General features: G+C 43.1%; 3 protein-coding genes across 3 annotated transcripts; 1 reads left to right on the top strand and 2 right to left on the bottom strand.

The window, feature by feature from the left end:
* Positions 1-216: 216 nt before the first annotated feature.
* Positions 217-1,179, bottom strand: LOC119557441. The gene is made up of 2 exons (XM_037870203.1): positions 600-1,179; positions 217-539 (listed from the first exon to the last, which is right to left on the bottom strand). Exon 1 carries the CDS (start codon positions 1,104-1,106, stop codon positions 780-782), a length of 327 nt encoding a protein of 108 aa, XP_037726131.1. The 5' UTR covers positions 1,107-1,179; the 3' UTR covers positions 217-539; positions 600-779.
* Positions 1,180-1,570: 391 nt separating this feature from the next.
* LOC119557300 lies at positions 1,571-8,203 on the bottom strand. Its single transcript, XM_037870009.1, has 6 exons — positions 8,126-8,203; positions 4,933-5,086; positions 4,738-4,865; positions 4,521-4,668; positions 3,986-4,108; positions 1,571-3,919 (listed from the first exon to the last, which is right to left on the bottom strand). Exons 1-6 carry the CDS (start codon positions 8,201-8,203, stop codon positions 2,475-2,477), a joined length of 2,076 nt encoding a protein of 691 aa, XP_037725937.1. The 3' UTR covers positions 1,571-2,474.
* Positions 6,750-7,927, top strand: LOC119557301 (farnesol dehydrogenase). The gene is made up of 2 exons (XM_037870011.1): positions 6,750-7,430; positions 7,503-7,927. The coding sequence occupies exons 1-2, from the start codon at positions 6,855-6,857 to the stop codon at positions 7,680-7,682; spliced, it is 756 nt and encodes a 251-aa protein (XP_037725939.1). The 5' UTR covers positions 6,750-6,854; the 3' UTR covers positions 7,683-7,927.
* Positions 8,204-20,611: the final 12,408 nt, after the last annotated feature.

Genomic DNA, 20,611 nt, shown 5'->3' with positions numbered 1-20,611 from the left:
TATTGCATACCATGGTATCAGTTCATACGAACTACCTTTAAGACGACTTCGAAGGGTCAAAGCAAACGACCGAACCCGAGTATAAAGAAGGCCCTACAACAGCGAAAAAAGGTTGCTAAAAACGAACCCGAGGGATCTCCAGAGGCTTTCTTCACCAGATCGTTGAGAATAAAATACATTACAAAACAAAAGTTATTTTAAGAAAGTTATTCATTGTTTATAGTTTAAAATGAGATGGAAATGATATATTTCTTTTGATTCAGACTCTGAATACCACAATTGGCAGACAATCTTAAATATGTACATTTTATTAAATGGTAAAATATGAACTGTGTCAGCTCAAATGTAATGTATGCTTTTACATTTAAGCTGATCTATTTGCAAGGATTTCCCTCCATCTTTTTTTGCTTGGCACTGGTTGACCTCCATCAGGGATCGCCAATGGACGATCGGCATTTTCTGATCCTCCAGATAAGTATACCCCGGTTCTAGAGGGCAGTTGTGATGATGAGAGTCGACCATTACGTCAGCGGCCAGTTCTATATTATTTGTGGAATATAATTAAGAATTATAAAAATATTGTTTGAAAATGCACTTACATTAATTTTTGGTGAGGGCTGCAGAACTTTTCTTAATGGCAATCATGACTTGTACTCGGCCCAGAATGCGTAACTTCGGTGGACTGAGATTATTCAAGTAATCCCTCTGCAGGCTGCACAAATGGAACAAACATCTTTAATTTTTTTGGTTTTTTGGGGTTTCTTGTATGAACTTCAGTTTTAATTATTCTCTGGCTGTTTCCCGGGAAGAACATTTTCGCCATCTCCGTTGGAAGCCGTTTCGCCATCTGCGATGGAAGCAGTTTCGTCGTCTTCGCTTATGTCGCCTTCCATCCCCATGACCAGGATGATATTATCATCGGACAGCTCGTCGTCTTCTAGCCCCCTGATCACGAATATTTCATCATCGGGAGGCAGAGGATCCTCATTTGGGGATTCTTCTTCAGTCATAGGAGCTCCCTGCGGATGTTGCATTGCTTCAAGTATCTTCGCCAAGCACTCCGAGCAACATATCTTCGGCAGTTCGTCCCCTCCTGGCGATGACATGGTTGTCTATAGATTTCTTTATAATAAGTTGATATAGGGTGTTATGTATGTAGAGCGTTTGGTTGTTATGGTGGAATGAAATATATGAGAGATGTAGGGAAAGGAAAGGCGGTAGCCTACTTGCCTTTCGGGAAAACTTTCTTCCAAACATAGTCACGCAGTCACACCAACAAAAAATATTTTTATTAATGAAGTATACTAAGTACATATCTGTTAGTCCAGCGGTTTGCAGCATCCCATTAAGCTGTCGAGTGCCTCGACTATCACATACCCGTTACTCAGCTAACCAATTTAACTTATTAACTAACAGTCCGACTTAAACCATACTTTGTACGCCAATAGATATTAAAAAATAAAATAAAATAAAATGTACAGTGATTTAAAAATGTGGAATTGTATCCCTCAGCTTGTTACATACTTCCCTTCAAATACAATATACCCTTTAACATGAAAATGCAGTTTAATTATTTTCAACTTAACTAGGCTTTATTCAATTGTAAATTTTAGAGTTACAAAATTTGCTCTTAATATGCATGCAAGAAATTGCATTTCTTTTTTGTTGGTTTTTTTTTTTATGAAAAATGGTAGTCGGTTTGTATGTGTGCGTGAGTGAGTTTGTGTTTGCAGGTGTTTGAGTATGAGAATTTTCTAAACGATCGAGTTGGCTATAGAATAATTTAACTAAATTTCCCCCTAACATGTTTTGGATGCCGAAAAGAGCACACAACCAAAAAAAAAACAAAACAAGTGTCCGAATAAACATTAAATTTAAATTTTTCCATACCGCTCGGCTTACAGCTAAATCTCTTTATGTATAAGTTATAGATATATGTATAAATAAATAAGTTCCCTTACGCCTAGCGGATGTGCGATGCCACCCGACTCCTTAAACCCGGAACACCTGTCCGGAGTCTTCATTGTATTTGTGTGTCTCTCTCTTTGTGTACTTTCCATTTCTCTATTGTTTTCATTTTACTATGCAATTTTACGACTAAATGCACCCGAAAAAACAAAATACAAAAAAAAATTTGTAAAACATTCAGCACCGAAACGAGCAGTTCGAGTATTGCATTGTTGCCCGATCTCTGATATCTGCACCATATATCTTTTTGTCTGGATCAGGATCCCGAACAAACAACCCAATAATACAAAAAAAAAAAACAATAATCATAATAAATAATAATAATAATGGAAGGCATTGACGTGTGGGCAACATGATTTGATTTTGCTTTTGATTTCCGTTTCCGTTTCTGTTTCCATTTCCATTTCGATTTTGTTAGCGATTGCGTTTGCGATTACGATTACGATTTCGATAGCTATTTCGATTCCTATTCCGATTCCTATCTCGAGCTTGATCCTGGCTGCTGATCACTGGACTGTTTCGTGTCCTGAGCTCGGCTGCCTCACTTGTTGCTGCTGCTGTTGTTGCTGCTGCTGCTGCAGGTGTCGGAGGCGGAAGAGCCGCAGGGTCATCCAGGAGGCCAGGGTTCCGGTGACCGGCGGCATGGGCGTCTGCTTGTCCAGCGCCTCCTTCTGCAGCTGATAGCGATATAGCAGGGATCCGGCCACCAGAGCGGAAACAATCGTCGCCGAAATGACCACGATGAAGAGGATACTGAAGCCCGGCACCGGCATGCAAATGCCGTAGACCACCTCCTCGCTGATCTTGCCCTGGAACACGGTGACCGCCTCCTGTTTGGAGTCCGGCGAGAAGGCCAGGTCCGCCTCGGATATGACATCGTACAGCCCACTGACGCCCACGTCGGCGCTGCGCACCTTGCGATCGGAAATGACCAGGGATCGGCGGCGACGGCTCTTGGAGGCAGCTCCTCCTCCTTCGCCAGCCAGCTTATCTCCAACCTTATCCTGCCCCTCCTTCGCCACCGCCTCCTCCTTCCCCTTCTCCGGCTCCTCTTCCTTGTCCAAATCGATGTGATCCTCGCGTGGCTTCTTCAACGCCTCCGCCTGTGGCCTGTACACCGGTCTGGGCACATCCTCATCATTTTGGCCATGGGGCTCCAGCGAACGGGGTCCCGCCATCGGAACACCCATGCGTTTCTGGGCCTCCAACTGCCTGGGACCGTGGGGGAACTTGCCACTCTTCTTTAGGCCCAAATAGCGCTCGCCCTCGATGCCCTCCATGTCCAAGTCGGCGAGATCCTCGTCACCAAACAGATCCGACAGATCGGCCTCCTCCTGATCCTCGTGCACCGGTCGCGGCTGCAGATGAACGCTCTTCTCATGCCCATAATCCCCGCCAGCTGGCAGACCACCACCACCACCGCCGCCGCCGCCGCCGCCGCCCAGCGTCTGTTTGTGATCGTGAATGATGTCCTCGTAGAAGATATCGTGATCTGGACCCATGCCCATGCCCATTCCCATGCCCATGCCCATGCCATGTTGACCACCAGGCGGCAGGGCCAGATCTCTGAGCAGATCGTTGCTGCTGCTGCCCATCGCATCGGACATGTGGACATCCTTGCGCTCATTGGCATTGGTCAGTCCCAGGCCCAGGCCCAGGGACTCGCCGGATCCACCTCCACCTGCGCCGCCCGTGTTCTGGCAATGATCGAGGCAGCCGTGGCGACAGATCTCCACCTTGCATTTGATGTGCACACTCAGGGCGTCCGGGAACTTGAAGGCATGGAAGAAGGCGTAGGTGATCACGGTGGCCCTCTCGTCGGGCGCACGGGCCTTCAGGAAGCGGGAGATCATCTTGGGTCGCAGCACGCAACCGAACTCGTCCGACAGGTTGATCACATGGCCCGATCCATCGGAGGCCACGCAGGACTTAACGCGCATGTCGAACTCGCCTGGAGAAGATCGATGGAGGATTAGAATTTGTCTATAGGGAGCACCTTAAAGTCGCCCAATCTCACCTCGATAGTCATTGATGGCCACCACCAGGGTCAACGTAGAGCCAAGTGGTACGATACCACTCACTGGAGGCGCCCAAGGCCCCTTGCCATGCTGAATCTCCATCCAACAGTCGACATTGTCACCTGGGGGATAAGATTGGGATAATAAGTATCAATTTTATAATTTTTTCAGTGATTAATATTAGAATAATATTATTGGAACATTTTGATGGTAAGGTCTAACTTTCATAACTCGAATTCTGTTTCGTGTCAAATGATTTTTTAGGTTTAGATACGTTCATTAATCTCTCTTTATAAAGGGAAAAGTGGTTTGTCTTAATAAAAACATAAATAAACTAAGCCACTTACATATTTTTTACCCTGGTAAGATTTGACTTATAGAACTCAGAGTTTGAGTATAATAATAATTCTATTCTATAAGTAATTCTACATTTCCAAGACATGTTTGGTTTGGCAATTATCAAAAAAATAATAATATAGCATCATCATGATTTTTCTATTTACCTATCTACATTGATTAGAGAAGAGTACTCACCCCGGAAATCAAGCTGGATGACATCGAGGTCGGCTATGACCATTGGTGGCTTGGAGGCCGTCTTCTCGTAGTCATTGAACCACTCGCAGCGCAATCGCTTGGCCTCATCCCAAACCTCCAGCAGATCCTTGTCGTATTGGACCACCACCTGGTAAAAAAAAGAGGAATATGATATTATAAGAAAACTTTCTTCTTATAGAAGATGACGATAACTCACCGTATTCTCGTAGAACTGTCCGTTGAGATCCGGCTTGGTGCCGCAGCGGGAGTACGAGATGCGGAAGGAGAAGAACGTTTTGCCCGTGGAGGGCGGTACGTAAACGCAGCGCGGATCGCTGTGTTGTCCTTTTGGGTATGATTATAGAAATAGGTTACTCTATATATTGATATACCAGGACAAGTAATAACCCACCTTTGGAGCTGACAATGCCCTCGAATGGGTGCGAAAAGGTGAGGTGAACATCCATATGATCCTTGCCGCACATCACCTCCAGCGAAACAATATTGGGCATACCGTCTGGCCGCTCCATGGGCCACAGTTCATTACCAGCTATGACTAAACTAAACTGCAATGGGTGGGGGAATTTTTACAGAGCATTAGTAAGTTGGGGCGAACTTTCAAGTAGTGAACCATAAACAGAAATTAAGGGGTTCCATAATATATATAGATTGTAGTGGTCGAGCCATAGACCTCCTACAACCCGAAACCATCCCGAAATCCATTGGCCAGCCTTGTGGGTGGGCTACCAACTGTTCCACTGGCACCTGGCACCTGACAAACGTGTTGCCCAAAAAAAAAAAACGAAACGGCAATCCAGTCTCTCCAGTCTTCGGCTACCCAGGTCCCCTGTCTTCGGAGTCTCCAGTCTTCGGACTTCGGTCTTCGATCTTCGGTCTTCGGTCCCCCGATCCGATGGCCAATGAAGGCCAATCGAAATGGGAAAGCGAATTCCACTTGGCCTGCATCCGTTTGGCAGCGTTTTCTTCAGATCCCAGGAGGAGGTTTCGGGAGGTGGTTGCACCTGACATTTGCATATTTGCATACCGATACCTGCCCCAAACTGCCTTGCCACATGCCGCATAGATCAGCTTCAGCTGCAGCCTCGACTTCAGTCCGAAATCAAATCGAGGGAAGTCTGATCGAGTTGCCCGCTAAGGAATTTGCATTTTCCCCCGGCCCCTTTGCCGCAGTAAAAGTTGCCTTTCTGGACTGGAGAGCCGACCGAACGAGTGGACTTGTGCCTAGTTATAGCCGGGTATATAGTTTCCGATCGGGCCCGCTGGTGCCACATTGTCTGGCGTCGCCTCAACGGACGAGAATGGTAATGAAGGAGCGATTGGATCCAGCCAGATCTTCCAGTTGGCTAACCGAATAAATTAGTCTATGCAAATGGGATGTAATTGTTTTACATCTTGATCAAGCAAACGAATCGTTTGCATTATTGCATTTTCATGTAACACATTTCGCTGGTAATAATTCTCACAATCTAATAGTGTTTGCGTTTTACATCATCCTTTTCTTGTATAATTATATGAAAAAAAAAAGGTTCATTTCTCATTAACTTTTATCATAGATTGTGATTATTATATAATTATGTATAGTATTCAATAAGATTATACATACAATTATCAAGAATAGACAACACCACGTATACGTAATAATCAAACTTAAATACTGAGGTATGTGACCTTTAGAAATAAGAAAAGTGTAGAAGTGTTTTTTTTTTATACATGATTATATACTTTCGATGGATTCCCACATTTAATTATAATCTATACTGTGTGAAAAAAAGATGTTTTGTTTTTTTGGCAGTTTCAAATTAAAGTCTCTGGCTATTTCTCCAGCTTGTATTCCATCACACCCCTTCAAAATATTAGAAAGCTAAACAAACGTATTAATTGTGATGCGGTAGTTCTATTCCAGAAGCCCCATACAAATGTGCTGACCCATAATGAATTCCACTCACGTTCATTCTCATTCCCACATAAAAATAGAGAGGGCCTACTATTATTCTAGAATGAATTGATCAAGCTGACTATACTATAGCTTTATGCACACTCACGATTACGCTACAATCCAAAACGCCGGGTGCCGAGTTCGTTTTTTTGGTTCGGCCGAATCGAGTCGAGTGGTGAAATAGTCTCTCGAGTCTCGCAATTTACTTCGGAACTGGTCGGTTCATCGGGGGGGCTGGCTTATAAAAGCAGGTGGTTCGGCTATCAAAGAGCAGTTCTAGAGCAGGTCGCAATCGCACACCAACCGTGTATATTAGCCGTCCCCAGACCCGGATAAACATTAAATCGTAAAACAACAAAAAAAAAAACATTATAACTATGGATCGTTGGCTGAATCGCGTTGCTGTCGTCACGGGAGCCAGCTCGGGAATCGGAGCTGCCTGCTGCAAGGATTTGGTGGCCAAGGGCCTGGTCGTAGTGGGTCTGGCCCGTCGCGAGGAGCGTCTCAAGGAGGTGAAGGACTCGCTGCCGGCGGATCAGGCCAGTCGCTTCCATGGCCGCAAGTGCGATGTGAGTAAGGAGCAGGAGGTGATCGACACCTTCGCCTGGATCGATGCCACCCTGGGTGGCGCCGATGTCTTGGTGAATAATGCCGGCATCGTTCGCGCCGGAGTCGGGATCACCAAGGAGGGCAATGGCGATGATCTTCGTGCCATTCTGGACACCAATGTCCTGGGCGTGTCATGGTGCACTCGCGAGGCCTTCAAGTCGCTGCAGAAGCGCAATGTCAACGATGGTCATGTGGTGATCGTGAACAGTGTGGCCGGACATCGGGTGCCCAATATTCCTGGCTTCACCATGGGCATGTACTCGCCCTCGAAGCACGCGATCACCGCCCTCACGGAGGTCCTGCGCCAGGAGTTCCAGAACAGCAAGACCCAGACCAAGATCACGGTTAGTAGGCAGAGATTGCCACTTGTTTGAGTTACATTCTGATGTAAGTCTTTGTATTTTTACCACCTATAGAGCATCAGTCCCGGCGCCGTGGACACTGAGATTATCGATAAGGCCGCCCTCGTCCACTTCCCCGACCTGCCCCTGCTGCGCTCCGAGGATGTGGCCGATGCCGTCAGCTACTGCATCCAGACCCCGCCCAATGTCCAGATCCACGAGCTGATCATCAAGCCCGTGGGCGAGACCATCTAGGCATCCAGTCCCCTGACCGTATATGTAGTCTTAGGTACACCTTCATAATTATACGCATTTGATCTAACAGGAAAACGTTTTTCAAGAGGGGGTTCTATTCTGATCTTAAATACTCCCCACTCAACAAGCTACCTAGTTTAACTAGCTTACAGATTTTATAGGAATTCTAGGATATACAAAGTTTTACTTGTCAAGTTTCAGTTTCCTAATGATAATAATATATATTTCAGCATTGATTCATCTTACAGATAGTTTTTGCAATATCAACAGTGAAATGTTGTTAAGGTCATTGAATTTGCCCGTTAATCAAAGCATTTGTTTATCAAACAATTGCGATTCCCAGTGATAAGACCCCGGTAGATAAGATACCAGTTCCAATTGCTTCTATTTATGGTTCCCACTTGAAAATGTAGATTGTATAGATTTTGGTTCCGCTTACTTACCATAAGGTGTAAGATAAATATACAGCTACTAAACTTAAGGTCCCACAGTCGTGTAGGGCCTTTTTGTGGGCTCCACATAATGGCGCTGTGGGTGTGGCGATCGGATCTGCAAGTGAGAGGGGAAAAAAAGGTATAAAGTTAGTTAAGTTCAAGTTCTGGAAGGGACTACCTCAATGACTTGTGTATTAGATGGAGAAATGGAGAGTATTGGTGGGGACTTATCGGATTTTCTCTCTTCACCTCTTTATAAAGAGATTGCTGCGTCATTGGGCAACAACACCATCCAGAGAAATCAAGTTTAAAATCCCAAAAATGTTTGTTTAGTACATGGCTTATTTTCATAACATTTACCTTGTACCTAATTGGTGGAAAGTATAAATTAGCTGTATTTCCCCCCATCAACATGACTAATTCAAACGCTTTCACTCCACTGTGCCGACACGTGTGTTATTCTATGCCCATTCAAGCCAATCAACATTATATACTACTATACATTCCACTAATTGCACACCATTAATTGATCTAGTGTGTACAATAAACTGGGCGGTATTTAACTTCTACCTTTTGATTTGCAACTATAAAATATCTATGCTATATCTTTAATGGGCGGCAATCGTAATGGGCGAACATTCACAAATCACCAGAACGAGGAAGTGCGATATCGAGCAAAAGGCACGAATTCTCTGTAGACCGCAGGTTGAGGGAGCTAAAGTCGTGACCGGCAGTAAACGGAGCTACAAAAATTGCAACGATTGCAATGAAAGATTGACTGATCCCCTGATCCCATTACAATCGATTTCCCTGACGACTGCCAATCGTTAATCGATGCTTGGAGGCCACAAAAAAAGGTAGTTGTAATCTAAAACGCAGAGCTAGACCATAAAGATCGAATGCCAGTTCTATTTAAACCTAATTAAAGGTAAATAGTCTTCTTCAGATTTATTTGCGAATGACTTTTTTAGGTACGTTAATGGGGTTTTAAATGCGGGAGCTTAAAGATATTAATGGCACATTTTAATGATCATTTGATTGGAGGAAAAAAAAAAGTTTCGAAACTTTAACAATAAATCATCTTGAACATATTGTTGATTGCCGTGGCTAATCATGCCAAGAAAAGCATTCCTAAGTTAATTACTGTGATATCGAGAACACTTTTACTTGGCCATCCAATTAAAACGTAGCTGGTTGGGTAGTGTCATTAAGTAATTCCGCATGACTTAATTATGGGGGCTGTGTAGTAGCAGGAATTCTTCCCAGCGAATTCTTAACCCGAATTCCTTTCCTTTCTTCGGGGCTTCCCCTTCTCCGTGATGCTGCCCCTGTACTTTTTTTTTTTTTTTTATGGGGCGGCACAAGAACACAGAGTGGGCGCGGTCACATCGTCATCATCATCATCATCGTTGTCGTCCTCCGACCAATTCGTATGTTAAATATCAATTGTTAAAGGCCCTTACCCTCGCTCGTTGTGGCATGTACACATATATCTTTGGATTTTTTGGTTCTTTGATTTTTTGGAGCTCGTCGAACGAGCCCGTCGGGGTAATAAAGATGTCGATGCTCGTCATTAGCGCGCTGCTCGTATCTGGGGCCAGATCGCACTTAACCTGACGCCCCCCGGCCAATGGAATGGGCCAATGGACATGGACATGGACATGGACATGGACAGGGACCTGGACATGGTCCCATGGACTTAAACCATTGGACCAATGGATCGGCCGAAAATTACCCGGCCACGTGAAATGGCCGCAAATGTGCGGCTGCGGCTGCGGCTGCGGCTTTTGGCCGCGACCACGAAAAGAAGCCATAAACAAATTGAAATTTAATAAACGGCCGGGCGGCCAATTTCCCTGGACCTGATCCTCGAACCCGAACTTGGACCCAAGCAACCTGCCGATCTCCATCGACTCTGATCCATTCGATCACGGGACCCCCGGGGGCGCCGTTTCAACATTGCAAATTGAGGTGCCTGAGATCGATGTCGGTGGAAATGGAGGTAGAGATGTAGATGGAGGTGGAGGTGGGAATGGAGCCAACTCCATTGAACGTGAATCATCGGGGGGAAAATCGGACATGGCCCGTTCGGTGACCCACTGCCAAGAAATGTGCCCCTCTGTCAACCGAATTCTTCACTTTTCTAATTAATTGAGACATTAAGGATCAATGCCAACGGGGGGTTGATTGGTATGTTAACACCTAAATAGGTTTACAACGGAAGTTCCTGGGGTACTGAATAACTATACGTTCTCTTTCTCAGTAATACACTAAAAGTGTAAACGCTATTTTTAATTAGATTCCTAAAAGTACTCATCGAAACTAGTCAATTAATTTACCTAAGCATTTGGTGTAAAGCTTGATTTATGGCGGCTATAACACTTATGCCTAATTACATTTTCACTTCGGGTCCTCAACATCATTATAGGTAGAGACAGAAATAAATAAATAATAAATAAATAAAATAATAATAAATAATAAAATCGGCAAGCCGATTTTTCTATACCCATGCAGGTCGTTTCCGTGGGACCATTGTATGTACAGAGCTTTCCGATTTTAGGAAAGACGGACATGGATATATCGACACGTCTAGTTTTGTTGATCAATAATATATATTCTCTATGGTGTCGGAAACGTCTCCTTCACTGCGTTGCAAGCCTCTAACTGGAATCAATATACCCTCTGCAAGGGTATAGGAAAGCATTATGTAAAACAGGCAATATCCAATTGTCGAAATGATATAGCACTTGTTATTTATTTATTTATTTATTTATTTATTTATATAATGCTAACAAGTAATTATAAACTAAATGCTAACAGAGATCATGAGCTATAGCAGCTATAGGCCTTCAGCTCTTCTGGTTTAGTATAATTTCATTTTGTTTTCTTTTGTCTATTTAAATCTAGCTTATAATCTACATGGTTAGATATTTACAGTGTTTTATTTTTATGCTTATTTTTGATTTTATTTTTATTTTATTTAAATTATATTTTATTAATAATTTTAGCTTTGATCAGGAAGTTTGAGATGATGTTGAAGTTGTCGATTGTGGGGTTAGCACTTGGTATTAACGCATAATAAATATACATAATATGGTATTTTTTCGACATTCCTTAACCAAAGCCGTTATCTTGTCCGCATGTTAAACTAAAAGTAGGTTCTAAACTCCAATTTTACATACGATTTTAGTTATAATGTAACATGCGGTTTGAAAACGACCCTTAAATTGGTTAATGTAAAACTAAAATGTTTAATGTTTATTATAACAGCCAAAAGCTATTTCACTTCAAAGGCCTAAAAAATGTTACATACTGTTATTATATCTTTTCTGTTCAAGGGACTAAACAATTTTATTTATATTTACTACCAAAGCATTCTTGTTTAAGTCGATCAGTAATTGCTTTAAAGGCTCCTTTCTGAATTATAGGCTGTGATCCAAGATAGGATTAGAAAATCATAGAATAATCATATTATAACCCATTGATTTTCCAAGCTAGGATTTTTAAAAACTATATAATAACGTTATAACCCACTGATAAGAACCTTTAGTAGCGCAGAGAATCACGCTCTTGCCGTTAATTGTAATTAGATGGCCGAAAATTTCACTGCTGCAAACTTTCCAATTTGTTCAATTCTTTCGCACACGAGGCCGAATAAATGCGATAAATATTTACCCGGTCGATTGTGCGTTGGCTGCTGCCTTTCGGTCCGCACTTTCCCTGTTCGCCAGATCGACCAGCAATTAAAGAGACGCCGGCAATCAATCAATCAATCAGTTAGCCAGTCAGTCAGTCAGTCAGTCAGTCAGTCAGTCGAGCAGTCAAGCCCACAGAGCACTGCCATAGAGCAATAATAATAAAATCTCATTTCTTGCCTCCTTTTCATTGTCCGATTTGTGTGCCCACTTTTACCCAGGTGCGCAGCTATAAAACAGGTGAAAATGAAATCGGAAACAAAGCGAATTCGAATTTGTGGATTCAAGATACAAGATTCGAGTCTCGAGATTCGAATGCACGAAAAGATGATGGACAAGCCTCCGAATGAAGCGAAAAATGCGGTCAGTGGAGATTCTCTCGCAGAACAGTAAATAAAAAAAACGAAATATAAAAAAGAGCCGACTTGATATTGGCCAACGGTAAACGGTAAACAGCCGATATGCTTATTTGTCTTTAATTCGTAGCCAATTAATTTCTCCCCTCTTGGTTATAATTTTGTTTGCTTGGTCTTTCATCTAGCGAGTCGAGAGTGAAATCTAGTCGGATTTCAGTGCGAAATCGGTAAGTGGCGCCCAAACAAAAGAGACCCAGACTGCGGCTAGACTAACTGTAATTTAGGTGCTGATTTGCATTTGCGCCGACAGAGGGCGTCCAATTAAGAGTCTTACCCGAGGGCACTGAAGGGTGCTATCTAAATGGCTCGCATAACCATCTATCTACGGGCTTATTAACAGTTCTTTTAAAAAAATATTTATAACTTGCCAAGCTACGTTTTGAGTTAGGAAGTGAGTCGAACACTTGGCTATTATATTATATTTAACTCTTGTTATAAAGACCATAAGGCTAAAGAAGGGATTATTATATTTTTTCCAACCTCACCCTTGATACTAATCGGACTTTTAAAGACTTTGACTCAAAATAGTTTAGCTACCTATAATTATTTCAATTAGTTTTAATTTTATGGGCTAATTATATGGTTGATTTTAGGCTTAAGACCTCTGAAACACATTCGATTTTTATTTTTAAATAACAATATTTCTTTGGCATCAAAAAATTAACCTTGTTGATGTTGATTGTTTTTAATGCTACAAAATGAATACTATTTCATGGACGTTTTTTAAGAACCATTTAAATAACATAGACCAATATACCAATATGTATACATCAATATTACTCTATTTTTATTATTTATGCTTCTAATAATAGGTATATATTTGGCCTCCACTCGAACTTTGTTAATTAGTCAGAAAATGAAAGAATACACCTATAACTGGGTCTATAAATAACGCCTGTTTATGTGTGTTTTTGGCATATACCCCTAGCTGGCTATGAAAATTAGCACCTTTCCCAGCGCTGGGATTTGCTTGGGGACAGAAAGAGTTGGAACCCCGACTGACTAGCTAACTAACTTACTAACTAAGCCAAAGAAAGTGCGACGGGGCTCTTTGGCCGCGTGTTGCACGCTCTAGTGGCGCTTAATTAATGACGCCGCCGATGCTGCCTCTTCTGCTTCTTCTTCTGGCGCTGCAATTAACAGTACCGCACTTGCAGCGGCGGTAAAAAAGAGCGGATGAGCGGAAAAGTAGAAGTTAACTCGACACGCTCCGCCAGCTAAGCCCTCCATCTCGCCCCCCCCAATCTACCCCCCGGCGAGCCATATACCCCGAAAATAAAACCCATTCAAAGACGATCCATTCATTGACTCATTAACTATGCATCAAATCAGTCAAAACGAATCGCATCAAAGGCGAATCAAAAACCAATCAAAACGAAATCGAAAAGAAAATGTCGCATTAAAAGGTGATCAATGCCGAACTTTGATTACGGCTATGCTGGTTTTCACTTTTCTTTTGCAAATGGAAATGGAAATGCCAGTGGAAATGCCAGTGGAAATGGAAGTGGAAATGGAAATGGAGTTGCATCCATCGGATACGATCCAAACCGATCCGATCCGAGTTGGAAATGCCGATGGCGCCGACCACTTTCGAATCGAATAACGGCCTGTGCAAAAACCAAACGGTAAATCACCTGCCCATGCTTCATTTCTGTTTACATACATATATTTTCTATAGTTTTTTTGTATTTTCTGATGAGATATTCATATATATATATACTCGTATTTTTAGCCACTGCTCGAATGGCTAGAGCTTAGCTGCAGTGAAAAGCGCAATAATCACGATAATGATAATGACCATGGCTATGGGAAAAGCAAAGCCGAAATCAAAATACATTTTTAAATGGTTCACTTTCTTTTAATTAAACTGGTTCCAAACCAGCCAGCAGCATCGAGTTAGCCACCTTTTTGGAGCAAGTTTGTCCACTTTTGGCCAGCGTTTTTGTTGCCTCTTTTTTTTTTTTTGTTTTTCGGGGGCGCATTCGGCGGACAATCGCCAAATGCAATTTTATTCGGTGTAATTAGCCTGGTACGAACTGGCGCAGCAATTAAAGTCTTGAAACCCCAGCGATGCATAGGATCCATTTGCCAACCTAAGTTTTCCAACAAGCTGCGGACAGTCTGCTTGACTTAATAGCTTCAGAATATTAAAGCTTTAGCCACCACTGGGAGGCAACAATTTGCCAGTAAATCTCATGCAATTGGGAATGGAGATGGCGATGGTATGGGGGGCAGTGAAGATGACATCGTTTCCCAGTTGTTGCAGCAGTTGTCAACAGCTATTCGCTATTCTCTGTATAGCTCTTTTCGGCTGGAAACGTTCAAATGGCACTGGCAAAGACCGAGAACGTGTCAAATGGCCCCTGACTCCATTCCATTCCGTTTCCATTTCCATCTCCACCCCCGGGCTATTCAAATTTGGGCCAGGCCCAGAGCCTGGGAATCATGGCTTCAAACAGCACTTCCCCCAACACATTCATATACCGAATAAGCCGCTGTAGCGAAACTTTTGCTTGGCAGCCTGTTGTCAACATGACAACTGCCAACTGGGAGCCCACTCATCCTCCATCAGCCTCCACTCCCACCAGAGTCAAGTGCAAACAATGCTGGCCGGATTCGGGACTGGGTGGTAATGCCGAATGGAGAGTGTAGATCTCTCGGATGCAAAGCCAAGTCCAGCCAGCCAGCCAGCCAGCCAGCCAGCTGCTTATCATCGGATGCACAGACCAAGTGCAGCCAACGAAAACTCAACAACTTTATTGGGCTTGTTTATGCCGCAGAGTGTTCAAGAGATGCTCGATATGCTATGCCCTTGGGTCATTTGCCCACTCTGGGTGTCAAGAGGGCTTCAGGCTTTTGAATATGCACTCGGGTCCCAGACAATATTGGTATTAGCTTTGAGGCTAGTTTAGAGAGACTTGAGCTTTACATATACAGAGTTTGCTGAAGTTCGTCAACGGAAATCCATAATGGATGGATATAATCTATTTTAAATTGTAAAATCTTTATAGAACAATCTTACTTAGTTACATTTTCCAGTTTCATTAACCAATAAATGCTTGTCTGATAAAGTAACGCTATGCCCTAACCCGAAAAGATACTTATCTTCATTATAATCTCTGTCATATGATATGATCCCAGGGCAAATATATCTTTAATACTTTAATAATAAGATACTTTTTATAATGCGAATCATTGTGCTTCAGATTAGAGTACTAAAGACCTCAAAATACTCCGTTACTTAAAGGTTTATAGCATATTGCGTTTCTACCAAAGATTTCAAGTGACACCGCCACTCAAGAACGCCTCCGCAGTACATAAAAAAAAAAGGTTTCTTAAAGTTTCAAGCTTGATGAGCCCCATTAGGTCAATCAGTACTCTCACTTTTCTAACCCAAACTCCGCTTGGTTGGGGCAAATATGCACTAAAGGCCGAAATGTGCCACAAAAAGTTTCCATTTCATTATGGAATGTTTGTAGAAAGGCGAAGAACAGTTAGACGACGAGACGCCGGCCTTCTCCCGAACCCATCCCATGGCATCTACAACTTTGGCTAGTGTCCGAAGATCTTCGGATGATGATGGCTGAATACAAATTAACATTCTGTGAAAGAAAAGACTTGTCGACGGGGCTTTATCTGGTATCCGCATCTGCATATTGTACACGTCTTTGTGTCCGTATCTGCATCTGTATATGTATCTGTATCTGTATCTACTGTATCTACGATGTGTCCGCAAATGTGGAAATGGATGTGAAAGAGCCGCTTTGGCATCGGCAGCACTGGGAATAGAATTTACTGGGTCGATCGCGGCAGCAGCTCATAAATTATGCGTCATCGGTACATCGATGAGACTTGGAGAGTCGACTCTCAAACAATGAGTGAAGAAAGGGGGGGGCAGACCTTGAGCTCAGAGGTGGGGGGAGGGGTGGGAAAGGTAAGCGGACTCGCTTAGGGTCCCACCAATAATGGCTAAAGCAAATCATTTGAGGCCAAACAAAGAGATAGTCCAGTGCAAACAGATGCCGCCGCCGTGGAGATAGTTGCCGTTGTTCGATACCGATGGCAATACTGATTCCAATACCGATTCCAATACCGCATTGCATTTATGGCCAAGTCGCGTGTTTGTTTGCTTCTATTGCTGCTTGTGCTGCTGCCAATCTGGCCTCCTGGAATTGAGTTTATTGTGCCACAGCGGCGTGCTTTGGATTGTCGCATCAGCTTAATTAGAATTCGAAGTAGTTAACGGTGCATTTAATGCGCTCCAAAACGGATCAAATGCATTAGCACCGCTACCACCGCTCACTTCTTGGCCACCAGCATACATACATTTACAGATATATCTGCTCAAAGATCTGTTCCATTTTTATCTGTATCTGTTCTCTGCGGACATTCGCAGACTAATGAACCAACTGCATTGACGAAAGTTGTCATAACATTTAATCTGCTGCCAGAATGTCGCATTGCCACACGTCTTAATGGTGGGAATGTGGTCGGGTGAGGTGTCAAAACAGTATGTTAATGAACTTGTTTTCGACACTCTTATCCATCCGTGCTATCTGTCTGTCCTGTATCGACCATCATCTTGCTTGTTTAATTAATACGGCGTTATGCCAGTTGGTTTAAGGATTTTTGCACTCCTTCCATCGCTTCAAATTGGCTTAAGATGGGGGTTATAATCTTATTAGACTTTTCAGGACCATACAATGCATTTATAGCAATTTAATTTACTAAGCCATATTTGATATCTATCGCCTATTCAAGTAAAACTGAATCTTAACTATCTGCTTAGTTTTTTGGTAATATAAACAGTTCTTAAACGTTTTCGTTTGACTTATAGATATAACAAAGTTTTGACCGTATCATGGTATCATGCTATCTTAACTGCTACTTAGCCTAGAAATACTTAAAACTTACCGATAAAGAGTAATCTTTCCGAAGGTCAAGACACAGCTGTGTGTGATACGTGATCTATCTCGGCTGCAGGGGACTCCTTATATTTCCGTGCTTTTATGAAATCCCGGCGCTGCGTTTGGCAAATGCATTAAAACGTGAGTGAATCAGGCACACCGAAAAAAAAGTGTGGTATTAATACAATGTACAGAGGTGGACAGAAGTGAAATCGGAACAGAACGGACTGAACTGGACTGGACTGGACCGCCTAACACGTAACGCAAATAAAGAAGAATCATCATCGGCTAGTTTGAGCTCGAGTCCGAGAGAAGTCCGTGCTCATGGCGACTGATTGATGATTAGTTGCCATTTGACAGGTGTGTGCGAGTTGTGTGTGTGTGGGGGGGGGGTTTGGGGGTCGGTCAATAAATAGTGCACCTGTTGGGGCGTGTGGGAATATACATATGATCCGCCAGATGACGTTGCTACTTTTTGTGGGCCTCCATTCGGCTCGTCTCTCGAGCCGGGCCTGCTGTACGTGCGATTGTTATGATTATTATTATGTATGATTGTTAGATTTTCCACACGGGAAAAACTTTGGAAAGTGCCAGTCGCCCCACAAGGCAGTGCATGCAACACCTTTGATTTTGATTTCGATTCTGGCCAGGCTGAGAAGACACTATGCAGGCGAGAGATAAAGAAGAATCGGTGGAAGACGAGGTGCGCGCAAGAAGCGGAGGCACCAACAAGCCAGCCGCATTTGTGCTAATTGGGAAAATTAGAAAGCATGAAATGCTCGGCTGCATTTGCTGTCTAGCTGGTTAATCGGCTCCACTGGAAGCGCAAGAAGACGAGGCTGCAGATGATGCTGGAAAGGCAAGGATTGGATGTTTCACAGAACTCAAAATGCGATTGGCTCTGCTGGAAGACGCAGAAGATTAAGATGCTGGGAATGGCAAATCCTGTACATTTCACACAACTACAATCTGTACTGGAAGCAGACGAAAAAGAACAAGATGCTGGAAAGGCAAAGACTGGATATTTGGCTTATACTGGAAGCTGAAGAAAGAGTTCCAGTCGCTGGAAGAATGCCAGATCCTGGATGTTTCACACAACTCAAAATTCAATTGACAATAAGAAAAAAAAAACACAAAAAAAGGAAAAAAACAATTTGCTGATTTTGGTGGAAGAAACACTCACTTCACGGGAACGTTTCTTCGCTACTCTCTTCTCTGCTCGTTCTTTCTCTTTCTCGGTGTCTTGCTCTTGAGCAAGTAACGGTAACGGCAGCGACAATAATAACAACAATAAAAAAAATATATGCACTAACACTCGTCGGCACTTTGGATGTTTTTTTACTTATATGTATTTATCAAATAATATATTTCTATTTTTTTTCGGCTGGCACACTGGGGATCGGGGATCACGGATCACGATCACGGATCACGACCGGGAGCAGCAGCACGTGTGGACTCGGCGAGCGACGAACGCGAAATACGCGAGCCAGCCAGGCGATACTTTCTTTGGCCTCGTAATGTAACTGTCGGGAACAGCAGCAAGAAGAAGAAGGCGAAGAAGTAGCCGCAGCAGCAGCAGCAAGAAGAGGCAGAAGAAGCAGCAACGGCAACAGCAGCAGCCCAAGAAGAGAGAAAGAGGGAGCGAAAGAGGCGGGCGAAGAAGACTGAGCAAGCACACACACACACACACACAGGGGAAAAAGCTCTGCCTGCGCCGACTGCGGCTGCGCGACGAGCTTTTTACACCTGCGTTGGCAGCTGCGCAAATGAGCACAGCTCAGCCAGCTCTTGTTGTTGTTGCTGGCGCTGTTGCGGCGCCGCTAATCAAGCGGCCTAATGACATAGAATCGCCTGCCAATTAGACGACCAATAATAGCACTTCAATAAAAATCCATTTGGACGCCCCCTCAGTCGGCAGGAGATCGAGATCGAGAGATTTCCTTCTCCTGCAGGAGAATTGCTCCATGGAAATGAACGTCGGCCTCGTGAATTTGGCGCTCTTGAACTTGAACTTACAGAGCGATCACTTCGAAGAGAGCCCGATACTTGCGAATTGATGGATACCCTTTGAGATTATCTTAGATCTTATGACCTAATATCCTAAGTCTGCTTTGGTTATATTAATATGTATATGAATTTAGTCTTTATAGTTTAGTTAGTTTCTATTATTTAGTTCTTCGTTCACAATTCTACAATTCTTTTTTAATTCAGTTCCGAATTTGATGTGTATGTTGAGTCACAGAATCTCTTCATTTACACTTACTAGTTAGGTAGTTTCTATTATTTAGTTCTTTGTTCACAATTCTACAATTCTTTTTTTATTCAGTTCCGAATCTCAGAATCTCTTTATTTAAAAAGAACTTCGAAAGATAGTTTTAAAATAAAGGCCCATGTTAAATCCATTAATATCTTTAAGATAAAGAAACACATTCTGTTTAAAAATGTATAAGATAGACGTAACTGATTCCATTATTCGGTATACCCCTCGGTACCTGAGATCATTCAGAAAGCACTTTGCAAGTTATGCGCACGCAGGGAGAAATATCGTAGCCAGCTTTTCAGGTGGGCAAGGTGCATAAGTCATCTGGTTGGCTTTTTTGGGGCTGGGAACCGATCTGCCGCCTCATAACGGTTAAACAGTTTTCGCCCGTCGTTGACAACTAATCAAGATGGGAACAGAAGTTGATCAAAGCTGATTTGAGCAATAAACAAAAAAAAAATCCGTTTCCTCTCGCAATCGTTCGCTCGTTCCGTCTCCCTCGCACACATCGGAATTGGCAAGCTTGCAATATAGAATGTGCAACGGTTTCCATGCTGGCTCTTCTTCTCCTCCTCCTTCTTCTTCTTCCTTTTCTACTACTACTACTACTACTACTTGGCAGCTGCTTTTCTCCTCATTTGTTGTTTGTGTGCTTGCGAGGCTGCTCCTCTTCTCGCTCTCTTTCTTTCTCTTTCTCCTTCTCTAGCTGCCTCTATCTCTCTTTGTAGACTGGGCGCATTTAAACGGTAAACATCATGAATGCATTTGGAAAGTGGTTGTGTTGTGGTTCGTGGTGTTTGCATTTTGCATTTCTTCGCATTCTTTTCTGTTTATGTGCCTGTGTTGCTGTGTTGCATCGCACAATTGTGCCAACAACAAGGCGGAGAAATGAGAAGAGCCAGCAGAGGAATCAGAAGAGCCAGCAGAAGCAGAACAACAGCAACGGTAATACCCACCGAAGACGGCGTTTTCATTTCTGAGAATTGATTGGCCGTCGCGCCTGCATACTCCACACGCCACTGCGACTGCCTCTTCCTCAGTCTCGGCTGCCACATCGGGTTTTTATTTAATACCCTTGGCTTTGGAGTACCGGGGGTATGATGTCTTCTGCCGAAGAAAGTGGGAGAATCCCCTAACCGAGAAGAATGTCTACTAAAAAAGATGGTAATATATGAGTTATAGTTGTATTTGAAAGGGTATTTGTTAAAGTATTTTTA

Source organism: Drosophila subpulchrella, chromosome X (assembly GCF_014743375.2).
Source record: "Drosophila subpulchrella strain 33 F10 #4 breed RU33 chromosome X, RU_Dsub_v1.1 Primary Assembly, whole genome shotgun sequence".
In the NCBI taxonomy this organism is placed as follows: Eukaryota; Metazoa; Arthropoda; class Insecta; order Diptera; family Drosophilidae; genus Drosophila; species Drosophila subpulchrella.
Note: the sequence above shows the minus strand (reverse complement) of the source record. Positions and strands in the feature narration are given on the sequence as shown.